The sequence below is a fragment of the Calonectris borealis genome, chromosome 6, assembly GCF_964195595.1.
Source record: "Calonectris borealis chromosome 6, bCalBor7.hap1.2, whole genome shotgun sequence".
In the NCBI taxonomy this organism is placed as follows: domain Eukaryota; kingdom Metazoa; phylum Chordata; class Aves; order Procellariiformes; family Procellariidae; genus Calonectris; species Calonectris borealis.
Genome location: NC_134317.1, coordinates 38,945,173 through 38,963,211, shown reverse-complemented (window position 1 = coordinate 38,963,211; position 18,039 = coordinate 38,945,173). Strand labels below are relative to the sequence as shown.

The following is an 18,039-nucleotide window of genomic DNA, read 5'->3' as shown; positions in this document are numbered from 1 at the left end:
TTGTTCCCCTCTGTAACGTGATTTCAAAACTACATTAGAAAAACAATAATCGTGCAGATGTTTCATCACCATCCTGCTGTAAACGCAGATGTGTTAGAAGGGATTTGTAACTGTAGGAAGGCGGGAGCAGGGATGACTACAGGGAGGCGTGTGGGCACGCTCTGGGCAGCAGAAATCCTTCCACTCGCCACAAAGGGCGAAGACGGGAGCAACGCGGACGGAACCAAGAAGCTGCCACTCAACGACCCCGAAAGAAAACAATAATAACAAACAAACACGATCAAGCCAAGGGCGAAGATCACCCCGCCTGCCGCCCCGCCCCGCCCCGCCCCGGCCCATCCCGCCGCGGCGCAAGATGGCGGCGCGGCTGCTCCGCTTGCGCGGGTTGTTGCGGGCCGCCGGCCCCCGGCCCTTCTCTGCCCAAGCCAGGTTAGCGGGGCGCAGGGCCGGCGCTGGTGGCCATCGTCGGGGTGGGGAGGCGGGTGCGCGCCGGGCAGGGCGGGGGGTACCGGGGCGCCTGTGTCTGGGGGCCCCGCCGGGACGCACCGTGAGGGTGGGCGTGCGCCCCTGCGCTTGGGCGCGTAAGGGGCTGTATGTGTTTGCCCGTCTGCGTGGGGTGGGTGGGTACGTGTTCGTGGGGTGCGGGTGCTATGTGTTCGCATACGTATACATATATGTGGTGAGTGTATGCACCTATGTATATGTTCGGAGGGGTATGGATATATGCTCTGTATATGTGTGGCACAAAGGTTATAGGCACAGGCGTGTATGTATATATAGGTATATATGTATATGTGTGCGCCTGTGCTCCCATCGCAGGAGGCAGCTGGGGGCTGGGTGAGCGGCTGGTGCCCAGCAGGTCTGGGAGCCCCCTGAGTGCCCCGAGCTGCGGCCTGTGCCCGGCAGGTCTGGGAGCCCCCCAAGACCGCTGCACCCGGCCAGTCTGGGAGCCCCCTGAGCTGCGGCCTGTGCCCGGCAGGTCTGGGAGCCCCCCAAGACCCCTGCACCCGGCCAGTCTGGGAGCCCCCTGAGCTGCGGCCTGAGCCCAGCAGGTCTGGGAGCCCCCCAAGACCCCTGCACCCGGCCAGTCTGGGAGCCCCCTGAGCTGCGGCCTGTGCCCGGCAGGTCTGGGAGCCCCCCAAGACCCCTGCACCCGGCCAGTCTGGGAGCCCCCTGAGCTGCGGCCTGAGCCCAGCAGGTCTGGGAGCCCCCGGCACATCCCCGTAACAGGGCCGACCTTTGCTCCACTTGGCATCCGCACTAAGGGACGCCAAGTCCCGTGGTGGCAGCAGGTGATGGGCCGGACGCGTCCTTGCCCGGGCACCCTGGTCACTCGCGGGCCTGGGGCAGCAGGCCGCTTGGGCTCGGGGAAGGGGGTTTTCGGGGAGCAGGAACGCAGGAGTGTGCTCACGCCTCCTCTGACCTTCAAGTCGTGTCTCCTAGGGCTGAAGGAGCAGGCCGGCCCTTCCCTGTGCGCCACAGGGGCTGTGAGCCACAAATGAGGGCTGTGAGCCACAATTAAACAAAAGGGTGGTCTTAAATAAAGCTCGATATCCTCTTAAACAGCTTTGAAAACAAGGTGGAGCTTTTGGGAGAGTCACTGTGTGCCTGGCACGGGAAGCCTGTGTTTGAGAGTACAAATTACTAGTAAGTTGTAGTAGCCCATTTCTTCCAAATATCACTAGAAGTAAATAGAGTCTGTTTCAGGAGTATTTAGTCCTTTGCACCAGGAAGAGCGTGGCAGTAAATAAAGACCTTTGTCTTGGTAACGAAGTAAATAAGTGTATGCTCAGCTCAGCTAAGCTCTGTGGGACTACACACAATTACTGTCCTGTGTTGGGAAACTGGTGCTGAGGAACTGAGGAGAGATGAACAAAATAGTTTGAGAAGGACACAGTGAATGCCTTTTTCATTTAATATAGCTCAGCTCTGTATTTACCATTTCTAATGTTTTGTGGCAATAAAATAAAAGCAAGTCAAAGAACCCAATGTGCAAATATAAGAAGTGAATTTTCATTTCCACCCTGAAGTAGTATGTCATCCTTGACATTCTAAACCCCTAAAAAAGCTTTAAACACTTCCTTGTTATTTTGTAATTATACTTGCCTTGCGTGGTTTCAACTACTGACATTTACCACTGTTTCAGTTTTTGTTTTCTGTTAAAGAAGCATTTTATTTTTATATATATTTTTATCAGAGTTTTGGAAGGATTAGCCTTCCTCTACAACAAAAATGCTGAAAGTTAGAAGGAATTAGAAAGTATTATTTTCAAAGTTAGAGCTATGCAGATATATGTGATAATGCAGAGTATAATACAGCCCTTAGAAAGTGCAAATCCGTTTTGTACTCGCTTTTATTCTGTGTGTGTGAATTTTCAGTGTCATGGAATTGCGATATTGGGGCTTTGGGGGGCATGTACAGAATGAACAAAACAAGCAAAAAAGTTTATTTGTTCAAAAAGTTACCACCTCAGTTTAAATTGAGCTGAATTGCATTTTGGAGGTTGTGTGGTGGGAGGAGAAGGCAGTGATGATTTTTAGCATCTCTAATGAACAGAAACTTTATCCTCTTACCTATGTATGTATTATTATTGTTTCTAATTTATTTGAAGCATTAAGCACAAACCAGTCTTGCTTTACCTCCTTTCGCAGCCCAGTGAAGTACAGTGTATGTTAGATCTTATATATATTGTAGGTATCCTTTGGACCTAACTGTGTTGGAGTTGGGATGTGAACTATGTTTAACACCACAGGTGTTTCCTTCCTTTTAAAAGGGTTATGTAAATGGGGGTGCCTGTGTCCTAACAGATGCTTTCACTTGTCTTTTTTAGTCCTCTGCAAACTGAACAGCATGGCACAAAGCGCCCAGAACCGTCTTCTGCTAAAAGTTTGACTGATATAGGAACTCGGAGGATCTTCTCATCAGATCATGATATCTTCAGGGAGAGTGTGAGGAAGTTCTTTCAGGAAGAAGTGCTGCCTTTTCATGCAGAGTAAGATACCGTTTAAACATTCTGGTTTGCCAAATAATATGCATGTTTTCCTCAAAATGCTTTTTGGGGTGTTACTCTTAATATGACAGGACAAATAGGATATTTGTTTTCATTTACAAGCTTTGTATTTCAAATTTACTCAATTAAAACAAACCTGCCTATGTAAATCATATGTGAAAAAAATCACACGTAATCAAAATTCATTGCATTCTTTGAGCTCCAGTGTGGGCAATCTGGCATCTTCATCTTAGGCCTATGAGCAGACAAATGCAGTTTGCAGAGTTGCAGCGAAAGTATCCCTGCTTGTAGGTGTTAACTCTGACACCGATGTCTTGTGGGTAGAGTTAGGGAAACAATTCAGTTGCCATGCTATTGTACTGCTGTCATCCAAAAAGCATGAACACTGTGTCTAGGTTACATTGCAGTAGATTTTGTAAATACAGTACACGTAGGATGGTAAGATTTGATTGCACAAAATCTCTTTGTTTAAATTTCTGTCTTTTTTGCTTCTGTGGAAATATGTGTGGTCTTCTGCACAGAGTAGAAGTGTCATACTTCCATTGAACTAGAGCTGGAGGGTGTTTTTCACCCTTATTTTAGCTATACCCAATCATGTTATAGCTGGAGAAAGAAAATAAATGAACTCAGAACACGTTTTTGAACAGTAAACATTAAGCTGCAATAGCGTCTTAAGCAATTTTTACTTTACTTGAAAAAACATTCCTGCAAAAACACGGGGGGCTAGTAAAGGGCTTATTCTTAAATCATGCTGCTGGATGAGTTTCCTGGTGCACTTCACAGTGTGTATCCACAAACAGTTGAGATGGCACAATTGAGTGGGTGGGGTGTTGTGGCTCTGGGGCAGAAATGAACAGCGGGAGGCAATGGAAACAGCTTGCATCAGGGTTGTTGCCAACTATTTTTTTCATCCTCAAACCGTGACCTCAAAGTAGTATGCTTTTGCACTGTACAGTCATACTCTGTCCACAAAACCAGATGTTTTCCCTCATCTTTTGTTAGAATGACTTCTAGTGCAGGTTTGTGAACAGGTACCGGCTCTGCTCGAGGTTACTGAAGATCCTGTTTGCTAGCTTGCTGACAACTATTTTCCGGAGAGACTGGAACAAGTTGCACTTGTGTTCTTGCACTTCAGTGATACGAACCATTCTGTTCTCACAGCTTTCAAGTAAACAGGCTTCAGGCATAGTATATTAATTGGCTGCGCTGATATGAAGAGACAAGTGTGGCATCAGTGAATGCAGTTGTGGATTACTGTGAGGAGGAGAAGCTTTCGTGGTGGGTGAGGTAGACAGGAATGGCCCTGAAAGTGGGGGGGGGAAAAAGCAAAGATGGTCATGAGAGAGATTTGTTTAAGATTTCCAGTGTAGGAGTGAAAGCTCTGGGAATGAGCTTAAATGTGTAGGATAAGATACTTTATTAACTGTGGATAAAGTGCTCTGCTGCACACAGGCGTGTCAGAGGAGTGTCTCTGATCTAATCTGCCTACCATATAATTTTAGAATTGTGGTTTTAAAAAAAAAAGGTCAAAAAAAGCTATGCTGTGCCATTAATGGCCATCCAACTTTCTGTTGAGTTGGCAAACTCCATGAAGAGGCACTATTTTTCCAAGAATAAGTGATTCCTGTGGTGTTAAATTCTGCAAACTGTCAGCAGAGAAACCTCAACTGTCTATTTAGAAACTTGAAACCACCTTACAGCAGTAATTTACCAAGATACAGTAATAACTTGTAATAAGCGCTCAAGGATTTTTATGTAAGAGTTACTAATATGTTAATGCTTTGTTCTTACAAAGCAGTTGTTATTGGAAGAGTTGAAATCTTTCGCATAAGATACTGATGTGTTACACCCATTTTGTACGTGGGGCAAATGGAATGTCAGGAAGATAAAGACCTGCTTGTAATTATCCAGATGGTTGTGGCTAAGTCTCCTAAATCCTGGTGTGGTACCCAGACCAATAGGCAGCATTGCCTTTCATAACAAGGCTTAAAGAGATGTCAGGTTATATGTTGGAAGCAGGAGTTCAAACTTGTTACACAGTTGGTGCCCCTGTAATGCCAGTCGCATCTGTGGACTTGAATAGAAAACCTATTATTAAGCCACTGCTTCTTAGCTGGGAAATATAATTGTGTATGTACCCTACATATTGTATGTTCGGGAGACCGAAAGAGTCTTCCTGTGCAGTGAAACCTGGCTGCAGGTGCTCTAGTGTGAAACAACAGCCATGACAAATAAACACTAGCCCATGGGGGACTTAATGCGTGACTCCATTCTTCTGTTCATTTTGCAGATGGGAGAAGGACGGCCAGGTGAGCAGGGAGCTCTGGGAAAAGGCTGGACAGCAGGGTTTGCTGGGTGTTGCTATCGCTGAAAAACATGGAGGCATTGGAGCAGATATTCTCTCTTCAGCTGTGGTCTGGGAGGAGCAGTAAGTACTAGGCACTTCCTGAAGAAATTCAGTGATATTATCAAGAGACTGTATATTTTTCCATAAGATGTCCTCATTGTGGAATATGTTTGCTTACAGAAAACGGTGTTATCTTTCTCATGGAAAGGATAGTTTAGACATACGTAAATCCCTCCTATTTTAAGTATTCCGGATGATTGTTTAAGTAACAAATGTCATTGTGCTCCACTGTTAGGACTTTGGGACTGTGGGAAGCATTTTAGTTGGTCTGGTAGGTTATATACTCATTTGACTGTGAAAGTACATTCTGTAAATAACAGTACAAGTGCCACAAGCTGAGATTATGTCTGAGACGTCTGCGTGGTGGGGTGTTCTTCATTGTTGGATCTGTTGTAACTGTGTGAAGTTCAGCATTTAAATCTTTGTAGTACTTCTGTTTGAACTTTTTTCTTTTTTTCCCCTTTCCCCAAGGATGTACGTTAACTGTACTGGACCAGGATTCAGCCTTCATTCAGATATAGTCATGCCCTACATTGCAAACTATGGCTCTGAAGAACAGATTAAACGCTTTATCCCTGAAATGATTGCAGGCAAGTGTATTGGAGCTATCGCCATGACAGAACCTGGGGCTGGCAGGTAAGCTAAATACTAAAACAATGGTCTTAAATCAGTAGATGGCACATAATGTTCTCAGTGAAAAAATTCCTGACCCTCCTGGTTATATAGTCATCTTAGTGACTAGGCAGTATCCTAGATTAGGTAGTACCTCAAAAACAACTGTTACTTATTGATTACTTTACTACAGCTTTGTCACTTCAAGGTACTTGCTCAGAATCCATTTCAATATCATCCCACTGTGGGCAAATATGCTTTGTATTTGCTTTTATGGTCCAGTTTGTAGTTACTAACTTGCTTGTCATGTGAACATACTTTTAATATGAAACGTAGTCAGGAGAAAATTACATACCTCGGTAAAGAGAGCTTGACTTCACTATTAGCTTTTGTTGTGGAACAGAACACCTGGTTTTCTTTCCTCTGAATCCTTTCAAACAGAGCAACGTCCCTCCTTGCCCATCATTATTGAAGGGCAGACAGCACGTGTTTGGAGTAGACACAGCTGATCTGGGCAGTTTCCAAACCAGAGAGGGACGGGCGAAGAGCAAAACCTGCTGGTGTCATGCTTCTACAGATGGTAGACGTTGCCAGTGGCTTTTTACAGAGCCTCCTCATCAGGGCTGAGCCTGCTTAGAGGTTGTGGTTTTGTCTGGCGTTTGTCATCAAAGGCATGTTGACGTAAGGGGATGCTGACCCGCTGGTGTCAGTGCTTGTATTACACCACCTTCTACAAGCAGATACCTTAAAATGGGACCTCGTGCTCTTGTACAATTGCACAGATTTATCATCCCTTGCTACAGCACGCTTGTGGTTTCTGTTATGCTCTCAGCCTTTTCACCATGTTTCATTATCCTCGTATGCATTTTCACTGAGCCTGGGCCTGGTCATTATAAAATCTACCTTATTTTATACTGGGTAGTATTCAAGATACAAATTGCAGCTTCTGGAATGGCTTCTTGAAGGACCTTTTGAATTTCATTTTAGTGACTTGCAGGGAGTACGAACATATGCAAAAAAGAATGGAAGTGACTGGATTCTTAATGGGAGTAAGGTAAGTGATCAGACATATATGCCGCTCATAGGCTTTGGGAACTGAATGCGTTTAGACAGAGAAGGATGTACACCACTGTTAGCATCTCCCCCCAGTCCTTTCACTTTTGTTTTTTTGTGGGTTATGTTGTGGTTTGTTTTTTTTTCCCAGTTACTTTTTTTTATAGGACTTAAGATACTTCTGTTGCTGGCAATTTATGGACCAATTTACGGAAGGGCTTGAGTAGGTTCTTTTTGTAGCTTTAAATAACCCTATCAAAAGGCCTATTTTCCCTTAAACTGGGAAGAAAAGGGAAAAAAAAAAAAGTGCTGCATAGCATAAGCAAGACCAGTGCAGTTTTTCAGTACTGAGGTTGAACAACAAAATATATATGCTACCACTGTGAAATCTTCTGTCGCCTGAGTAAAAACTTGCGTTGCCACAATGCAAACTGTGGAATCTTTATTCAGGAGCCTGCTGGTCATGTTAGGAGAAAAAAAACCCAACTGCATCAGATGCTCTGTGTGGGTTGTCAAGCTGTTGCAAAGCTGGCAGCATTAACCTCTTTTGTTGCCATAATAAAAAAGCAAGAAGGCAGAAATAAAGTGTTCAAATGGAAATGTGGGCTCAACAGGGCTTTTTTTAAAGCTATGAAATGTCTTAATCTTCTTTCTCCCTCCCTCTTCTTTTGGACGCCTGCTGATAACATGGTACTGATAGAGGCTTCTGGCCTTAGCAGAATTTCAAGTGGTGAGAATGTGTGCAAGCAAATATGTACATACAGGTATTTAAAATGATACTTGCTCTTGCTGCACAGTTGAAGCCAAGCAGGACAGATAGCTCATTTCTTTTGCTGGACTTAAGATGGATCATTTTGGTTAGGTTCATGTGTCATTTTACAGGATTATAGTAAGCAGTTGTGACAAGAAGCCATTGATAGTTTTGCATGTTATACCTTGCTAATTGAATTTCTAGAAAAGAGAACCTCTGTGTTCATTTAATATCTACATTTGATACCTTTGATATATTCCTTCTTTGTCATGGGACAGACAAAAGAAACAGATCTGTGCATTCTTTAACTTCACGCTTCTGACCCGCACAATACTTCTCAAGCTAATTCCTACTTGTTCCAAAACACTTAATTCAGAAAGCTTAAAGCTTAAAATTCTTCTGGATAGTTAAACCTTGCCTTTCAGTTCACCTGTGAAAGTGTCAATGCAATTTGTCTTTCTGCTGCTTGATGATCTCTTCTAACTTCTGTTCACCTAGCTTGTTGCTTTATTCCAAGCTGCATTTTTTACAGGTATTCATCACTAATGGTTGGATGAGTGATGTAGTGATTGTGGTTGCGGTTACAAACCGGGAGGCCCGATCTCCTGCTCATGGGATCAGCCTTTTTCTAGTGGAAAATGGAACAAAAGGTTTCATCAAAGGACGCAAGCTGAACAAAATTGGCCTGAAAGCTCAAGTGAGTTCATACAATCCCTAACACATAATAGACTTGGAGGAAGTCTAAGATCACTTAATGCCTGGCATTAGCTAAATAAATATAAAATGGACCTGTGGTGCTATTCTAGTTCTTAGGCTTTAGAGCACAAATGATATGCATGCAAAGTATGTATGCTGAGTTTGCCTATGGAAATCTGAAGCATGTGATGTGCAAGGAGAGGCTGAGGAAGCTGGATTTGTTCACTCTGAAGAAGCCTGGAAGGACAGGATCTTATTGATGTCTTTAGCTACCTAATGGTTGGCTGTAGAGATGGTGGAGCCAGATTCTTGTTAGAGGAGCACAGTGAAAGGGAGAGTGGCAAGAGACACAAGTTACATTAAGGAAGATTCTAAGTAGGTATTAAGAAAAAAAATTCGCCGTAAAAGTGATCAGATACAGTAACAGGGGCCCAGAGAGATCATGGAGCCTTCATCTTTGGAGCTTTGGAAAGCGTAACTGGACAAGGTCCGCAGTTGCTTGCTTTGTTGGACCTGCTTTGAGTAGGAGATAAACTAGATGACCTCTGGAGGACGCTTTGAACCTAAATGATTCTATGATTTCAAGTTAAAGTGTACAATAGCAAGAAAAAAATGGGGCAAAAGAAGCGGAATGAAGAGATGAGAATGTCAGGCTATAAACTGTTGCATTTAAAATCCTCTTAGGACACAGCAGAGCTGTTTTTCGAAGATGTGCGGTTGCCAGCCAGTGCCTTGCTTGGAAAAGAGAACAAAGGCTTCTATTATCTGATGGCAGAGCTCCCTCAGGTAAGAGGAACGTGAGTGTTTGCTGTTTGTAGGAAGAATACAGAGACAATTCTTGTCATTGCCAGAATCTCCCTTAGTCTTGAAGATTATGTATTGTGGGAAGCCACCTTGGGCTCAGAATTGCGGTATCTGTAGGCAACATTGTGTTGATACTGCTGCTTTTTAAATGACGTACACAATTCCTAGTGCTAAAAGTGCAGTTCTTTGGGCATTGGTAAAAAATGTTGATATCCACCAGCTCAAAGCCAGATCTCTTAATCAACAACCCATCTATTGAAGAACCTGAGCTTAGAGTAGTGTATCTAAAAGAACATACCATGGTTTTCTTGTATACTTCTACCATGGAACCACTTTGCTTAGTAAATTAAATACAGCTTGGAGGTCTCTGATGCATTTGGCATTCTCTTTAAAGAAACAAGCAAGCACTGCTGTTCTAGCTCCTCTACCATAGAAGCATATTAAAGATAGAAGGAACTCTTTCTTCGTCCATATAGCAAAGTAAAGAAATTGTTTAGTTGCCAAAATACCTTGCTAGTGGAAATAACAGTTTATGACTTAGTTTGTGAAGTTTTGGAATTATTTTGGAGGACAAAGAGGCAATGTGGTTTTTCTAAACGTGACTGTGCTTTGTCAAAACTGTGTGTTTGCCTCATCTGGTAGGGATCATGTTTATTTAATTTTATGCTGTGAGTAAATACAGAACCTGATCAAAGGAAGTCTTCTGCTGTAAAGAAATAGATGCACTCATGAACAGGTTCAGTGTGATCCATCAGATGATTTCAATGGTGCTAGAAGTAATTGTTCTGTACTTAGTTCCTGTTTTTCAACGTGTTATGAGGAAGGAAAAAACAGCCAGGTTTTTTTGTAGGTTTTGTTTGCTAGACGTGTCCTATTGAAATTGTTAAATACAGTTGTTGTTTAAATGGAGCAGTGAAAACCAATAATTGAAACAGAATTCGATGTATATTTTTCAGTCAAGAAGAGTCCTGTGGTTGATTTGTAGCTATTTTTTTAGTCATTGTTGTGATAGAACATTGCCCCGGAAAAGACTTAAAAGTGAGCTTCAGGCAGCAAGGCATTTGTCCCACTCATTAATTTCAGTAATGCAGTGTGTCTGCTTTGGTACTCATTGTGACTTCTGCCCCCCTCCCTTAATGAACAACACTGAACATCTGTGTCCCAGTTGTGCATCTGATACGGAGGAATGTCAGACTCCTTCAACTTGATTCCATAATTTGTGTTTCAAAAGGAAAGACTGCTGATTGCTGATATGGCTCTCGCTGGTTGTGAATTCATGTTTGAAGAAACAAGGAATTATGTGAAGCAAAGAAAAGCTTTTGGAAAGACAATTGCACACTTGCAGGTGAGTTTGAACTGAGAGACTTCTATACAGAGTCCAGCGTGCATTTGCTTTACCTCTGTGTATGTGAAATAGTGAGCAAATGAAAATCACTGGTCTGTTTCCAAAGGACTATTTGCACAGGTTTCACTGTTGGACTGTGGCTGTTGTTTGCCTCCATGCCCATCATTAATTTTTGAAAAGCAAAAATAATAAGAAAACCCCAACACCGCAAAAGCCTTAATGTATGTATTTTACGATTCAGTTAGATACCTCCCAGCAATGCTGCTTTTGGAAGTGAAATATGCGGGCAGAAACGGTACTGGCTTTTTGCTGCTGCTGAAGAAGAATTACCTTGTTGCTCTTAGGCTTGCATTTTACTGTCAGAGGTCCTAATCGCAGGGCCTGTTGCACCTGCATGTATTTCTATGTCTGCCCGGAATCCTACAGGCTGCGGAAGAGCTTGGCGCATGTGCAGGTACTGCGTTCTTCTGCACATAATGCATTGCAGAAAAATGAACTTTGAGGCTGATGCTGGTGGGGGCTCCCAGGCAGTGACCTTGCTGCCTGAATGCCTGCGGAGGTGTTTGTATTCAGCTTTATGGGGATTGTAATGAGATTCCTCAGCTACCAGCTAGCTGGGTATTTAAGTGACTGCATATAAAACTGTTGGGTCATTCTCTGTGAGCCTACCTCACTCCTGACAGTGATTGTTAATTGTGTTTTGAGACGTTTATGCCTACGCTCTTTATTTGCAGTCATAAAACAGATGTTCTTTTCCGCAGTATTGTGATGTTACAATTTTCCTGAAAACCACATTAGCTGTTAGGGCTGAAGCAGACCAAGCTCCTGCATGTTTGCTTTATAGAAGTGACTCATATGGGTTAGAGGATGTTGGCCGCCTCTTTTTCATATATATACTTTTGAAATAATTAAAAAAAAAAAAATCCATTTCAAAGTCTTGAGACTTCCTTTGTCAAAATCAGATCTTTAGTTGTTGTGAATAGCAGCAGAATTGGGCCATTTAGAGGCTGGAATGCTAGGTATCTTTGTTAGGAAATTATGATCTTCATCTGTTTTTAAAGTTAACATTCAGAAATCCATAATTGCAGATGGAATTTAGTATGTGCAGTGTGCAGCTTTAACAAAAGAAATACATTTTACCTTTTTTTCATCTAGGTAAGGGATGCTTCCTAATTGTAGTGTGCAGAGACCGCCAAAATAATCTTTTTTAGACTAACCCACTGCCAACCACCAGGTGGCCAGTAAACTTCACAAAGTAACTACTTTTGCAAAATAAGCCATTCTTGCATTCCTTTTCAGTTTCCTTTTTGTTGCTGATGATTAGAATGTGCATATAATCAAAAATTCTTTCTAATTAGAGCTCTGCCTTGCCTAATTCATTTAGTCATGCCGCAGTGTTTGAAATCAAATCTTCTCTTTATAATAATAGTAGACTGGTCAGTTATATTTATTGTCAAGAGAAGCAAGAAGACTCTGTATATACAATTTTAGAACTGTGAGATCAGAAAAAACTTTTATTTCAGGGTGGTGTTTTTATCCCCTCCCTACCAGAATTACAAGACAGTCGAATGCTTGCCTGGTCTGGGTTTTATATAACTTTAGCGATGGATTTTGCTACTTCTATCTAGAAACTTTTCCAATGCGACAGAACTTGGTGTTGGAAAACTTTCTGGTAGTTAGGCTAAGATTTCCTTTGGTTTTGCTTGTGTCTCTTTGCATATCACTTAAACTCTGAAGAACTGAATACATAGAAAAATGCATCCAATAGATGATGAAATGTTATTAATAACTGGGGAAATTAGTGGCTCTACAGTGAAAGGACATTCCCCACCAGGGGGAGCTGAGAGTGATGGAGCACCCAGCGCCTCCTACTCTGCGCTCTCTAGGAATTTATGTTTTCAGGCTCTTGGGGTTTTTCTCTTAAGGTCATGTTTTGAGTTGGTTTGAGAAGTAAAGGGCAGTAATTTTCTGCAATAAGATTGGTAAAGATATAATTGTATGGAAAGTAAGTTGTCTTCCAATGTACAGAGCCAAAGTTGTTTTGAAATGGTGATTTCTAACAAATCCTTTTAGAAAATGCTCCATTTTCAACTTCAAGTATCACTTAAAAACTGTACTACTTTTTTTCCTCTGCCTCCTCTATCCACTTACAAAATAAGACAGTACAGCACAAGTTGGCAGAAATGAAAACGCAGATTTGCGTGGGCCGAGCTTTTATGGACAACTGTTTGCAGCTGCATGCAGATAAACGTCTGGACTCCTCCACAGCTTCTATGGCAAAGTATTGGTATGTGGTTAAAGTAATTTGGAAGTGTTACTTGTGTGATCTTGACAGGAGTTTAATGATAAAAACACTGAACTGTTCAGATCTAATGAAAAGATAAAATTACTGTCTGATTAATAATAACATTGTCAGCTGTAACGAGACCACTAGCTTTAACTTTAATCGTGTAGTCAACAAAAATCTTAGTTACATGGAAAACCAGTGTTGGTTAAACAGATCAATTTCAAAATAATAGCATGCTTTTAAAGTAGGCTTCCATTAATAACAAGATCAGGACTCAGCTTTAGCCTCAAGTAAAAGTGAGTACTTCACTGGCATTTAGACAAACATTTACATTTTACTGTAGCAAATTGTTGTTGGGTGTGGCTTTGGTTTTGTTTTGTTTGTTTTTTTTTTTAATGGGGGAGTGTTGGTTGTTGGTATTTTTTTTTTTTTTAAAGCACAGGTTTATTTGAAGCTCATATGATACTTTTTAGTTAGTTACTTAGCAATAGCTGTTTGGCCCAGCCAGTTTTTGAAGCTATCTGGGTTTGGGAAAAAATAGTTGGCTACAGCTATTGCTGTAACTGAGACTAAACAGTGCTTTCGTTTATTGGCCAGAACTCCTCCTCCCTCTCCCCGTACTTGGTGGTGTTATCTGTTAACTTAAGTTTAACCAGAGAAAGCTGGATTAATAGACGCATCTAAGATAGTGGCACGTGAATTTGTATAGTTTTATTTTGCTTGCAAAGATGGGAGAAAAAAAGCACATCAGACATGAACAAATAATTTTATGGAAGATTCACGGGTTTACAGATTCTAGACTTTTAAAAATAAGTATAGAGGAAATGAGCAGAGAATACTAAGGGAATCCAGAGATAATATTTACAATGAAAGGAAGGATTTTGATTGAGTGCTATTCCTGGCACTGATTACCTAGAAGTACCAGGTACATAAGCAGAGGCATTCAGTTTTGAGGAGGAGGAAGCAACTAGTGCCAGCTCAGATGTAGACTTACTTCCTCAACAAATTTCCCGAAGCAAGGCTTTTGAAGCTCCCCCACCCTTCCAAATGTTAGCGCCACACTTTGTTGTGGATTTCCCCTTTCCCTAATGGAGTCCCTGTGGCTCCCTTCCATAAAACTCTCTTACATGGTCTAGAAAATGCTTGAATGTAGAATTGTTTTATTCCCTACTCTTTCAGGAGACTATCTCCAGTTAATTTTGCTTCAAATCTTTTGTACAGTCAATGACTTGGGTTGAGCTTTGAAGAATTTTAAAGCTTAGTTTGTGCATCTTTTTTCTGATATCTGATGAAAGGTCAGTAGGTCTTATTTTTGTGGTGACAGGTTGTATTATGTAGCTAAATTAATTTGAAAATGTATTTAGGAAAGACAGTTATGGTAACTCACCGTTGCAGATTTAAGATGGTATAATAAACTGTAAGGATTTAACTGGACAGGGCAGAGGGTGGTTTGGAGAAAAGGACTCTTACATTATTCCATGAGAAGCAATTGACTTGAATCGTCTTTTTCTTTACTTCTGTTGCCACTCTGAAAGTGGTATGTTTAGAAGGTGGTTTTCATGTCTCTCAACTTTAGCTTGAACTTCCAGTGCAGTTAAAATCGTATGGGTTCTTTCACCTAATTTTCATCAAGGGTTTAAAATAACATCAAATATGTAGCTTTCCAAAAGCTGAGATGCAGGACATAACTGTAAATGGTGTGATATCTGTCATGTTCTAGAGGGAAGGTTCACAAAACAAAATGCCTTTAAAGATTTTTTTTTTTTTAAGATCATGAAATAATTGAATATTTTGCAGTGGGCAATTCTGTTTAAGATTACAGTATTTCTTAGAATTGAAAACTGTAAAATCTATTGAGGAAAATAAATTATCCCCAGGTGATAGTTATATTCAAAGAGCATCCTGGTGTGTTGCTAGTGGGGGGGGAAGCCTGTGATGCTGTTAATTTTTATGACACAGCTGGGGGATTTGATAAGAAAAGAGGCTATATCAAGCTGCTTTACAAAAGAAATCTCTTGGCCTGTGAGAAAGGTAAACAAGCTTGTCTGCTTTGAAAGCTTTCCTTCTCCGAAAGCTCTTGCATAGGGAGAACAAATCTCAAATACTGTTCAGTTTAATGTATTAATTTCTTACCGATCATGCAGGAAGAAAAAAAAAGTTCCTCATAAGATAAGGTATTTTAATGGCCATCATTTCAGATCAGTTATATAGAGTAAAAAGTTTGGTTATATTTTTGTCTTGCTAACTTATCTGTATCTCTCGTAATGTTTCACAGCATAACATCCTTCTAAAAAACAAATTTCTTTCTGACCATTTAAGGTCTTCTGATCTCCAAAACAGCATAGCTACTCAGTGTGTGCAACTGCACGGAGGATGGGGGTACATGTGGGAGTATCCAATTGCAAAGTAAGTGCAACATTTCAGACTTGAATGATGAAGGATTACCAGCAAAGTAAAATGAGGCACTTCCTTTACGTCTACCTGTCAGTTGTTTTGTGTTAGTACTGATTTACTGTTCCTTTTCCCATCGTGTTTATTGAAAGGCAATCCACAGTACAGATGTCTGCAGAAAGGCTTTGTTTTGAATCTCCGAATAATTCATGAACTGTTGAGCAATTATTACTTATTTTTCACAAAATAGAAGTTGCTTTTCTAGAAGAAAATGTTAATTGAAAAGAGAGAAGCAATGTAAAAATAAAAATGAGGGGAGCTAGTTTGTATGTTTTATCTGAAATTAAATGCATGCATATGAAGGAAAGAAAACACGTTGGTCAGCCTAAATCTTTTGTAATACCACAAAATAACAAATTGCCTAATCAAGAGCATGACTGGCTACATTCAGCTTTTTACACCTTTTTAATTGACAAAGTTAAGAGATTTATATGTAGAGAGGAATTTGCCATTCCCAATCTTTTGCTTACTGTATGAATTTAGGGACATTTACAGAGTGTTTTATATTTCCTTGTATATTATCTGTGAAGATTTGTTTCCTTTTGTGTACATGCCATTTGCCATACTAATATAAGTGGAGCTTTTGGTGTTTAAAAAAACAAAAGGGGTAATCTGATAATAGAAATAGCAAACACAGGACTGCTGTGCAGTTGTTATAAGCAGATAACAAACTAATTTTTTTTAACTGACTACGTTTAGATTTTTTTTTTAATTCAAAATACATTAAGAGTATGAAACGTTGCTTTAAAATAACTTTTTCCTGCATGTTTTTAATGGGTGCAACTTTTGAGTGTTCTGCACCCTATCTCTCTGAATAGGAAGGCCAGCAAGCCCTGTTCAGGGTGTCCTCGAGCCCCTGCTTATCTGTGCGTGCAGTAGTTGTCCACGCAGGGTTTTATTATCCCTGCGGTTCAGCAACATGTGTGTTTCCAGAGAATGCCGCATTGCTCCTGGGCTGCTTTCTGTATAATGAAGCAGAATTAAGATGGAAAAGCACACTGTCATCGTCCTGTGTGCCGTCACCAGCTGTGCATGTGCTGGGGCCGGTTTCAGCATGGGGATGGAAAAGGTTTGGCTGCGTGCGGCTTTTCGGCTCCTGGCCCAAATGGAGCTGGAGCGGGGTGTCAGCAGAAGGCTGTAGCCCGCTGATGTGAAACCAGTTGGCACTTTCTTTTCCTCCCAAGGTGTTTTGAGTCCCGCCTCAAAGAAAGAACTGACAGCACCGTTAGCAGTCCTCTTGACAGGATCAGGCAGGCCAGGGCATTAGAGCAAATTACCATGATAACTATCAGTTTGGCTCTGCAGGAGTTGTTTTTTCACAAGGAGGCACCTGGGTCTTGCAGTTCATGCGGGCGTGCTGTTTGCAGGATGCATGTGGTGGGTGGATGGGGGCTTTGGTGTCCGGAGTTGAGTTAATGGTCAGGTAATGCGAGGAAAGGAGGGAACAAGAATTGGGGCGGGGGGGTAAGAGTCTGGTTTTATAGAGCTTTATTTTGTTTTTGTTTAGTTGCGGGGGATAGTGAAGGCTTTACAACGTAAACGAAAAACCAGGGAAGAGATGCTGACCAAATTCCTGGTTTGTCACAGTGCCTTGGAAAGGTGAAATATTTTAGGTGGTTGAAACCTCTTTAAAAATGGGAATAGCATACTTTGAAAAGAGGGGTCTTCAAAGATAAAACTTGATATCTTTTTCTTTTGATTGTGTGTCCATTCTGAGGGGTTGTTTTTAATCTTTGCTTGTTTTGGTTTTTTGTTTTCCCCCTCAGAGCTTTTGTGGATGCCCGTGTTCAGCCAATCTATGGTGGTACCAATGAAATAATGAAAGAGCTGATTGCAAGAGACATTGTCAGTGACAAGTAGGGCAGCTGCTCACTACTTTGGAGAGTCTTCCAGAATCCTTTTATATTAATATGGCATAAAATCAGGCATCAGAATGTAAGTAAAGTAAATGTGGTGTATTGTATTCTTTCAAGGAAGCGACACTATTTTAAAAAGTGTTAGAAACAACAATATGCTCATATGCAGGATATCTAATATTTAATGAACTTTCAGTTTAAACATATTTGGACAACACAGTGTAATTCTCAGGGTTCCCAAAGTTCCGGCCGTGAAAGGCAATTCTTGTGTCTGGAGCATCACGGGTAGCTCGGTCTTTCAGACTTGATGCCGTTATATTGAATCCAACCCACGTTCTTAACAAATGAACAAAAGTTAAATGTTAATATAACTTTGAATTTGTATTCCCACTTGACAAATATCACTGTGTCAAAGTAGAACTTCAAACTTATGCTACCGTTGCTGTACACCCGCTTACTGCGCTGCAGCCACCCGCTGTAGGGGAGGGAGTGTGCGACTGACCTCTATGTTTACATGTAACCCAGAACGCCTTATTTTAATTACTTTGTTCAAATAAATATAATAAAGCACTTCTATGCAGTCTGGTGGTTGTCTGCGTTACGTCAAAGCCCCAGGGAGAACCGGGACGCTTCCTCTCTGCCCATATTCACCTCAGGGCTTTGAGGGGCAGTTTTGAGGAAAGGAAGGTGACACTGGTGGATGTTTTCAGTTATTTCCAAATATTTTTCCAATAAAGGTGCTAAAAAATATTAATTTTTTTAATTAT

General features: G+C 41.4%; 1 protein-coding gene across 1 annotated transcript; it reads left to right on the top strand.

Moving 5' to 3' along the window:
* The first annotated feature begins 301 nt into the window (after nt 1-301).
* On the top strand, nt 302-17,852 carry ACADL (acyl-CoA dehydrogenase long chain). Its single transcript, XM_075153722.1, has 11 exons — nt 302-429; nt 2,831-2,992; nt 5,301-5,438; nt 5,889-6,053; nt 7,017-7,083; nt 8,366-8,530; nt 9,214-9,315; nt 10,565-10,678; nt 12,838-12,965; nt 15,285-15,371; nt 17,183-17,852. Exons 1-11 carry the CDS (start codon nt 356-358, stop codon nt 17,274-17,276), a joined length of 1,296 nt encoding a protein of 431 aa, XP_075009823.1. The 5' UTR covers nt 302-355; the 3' UTR covers nt 17,277-17,852.
* The last annotated feature ends 187 nt before the right edge of the window (nt 17,853-18,039 follow it).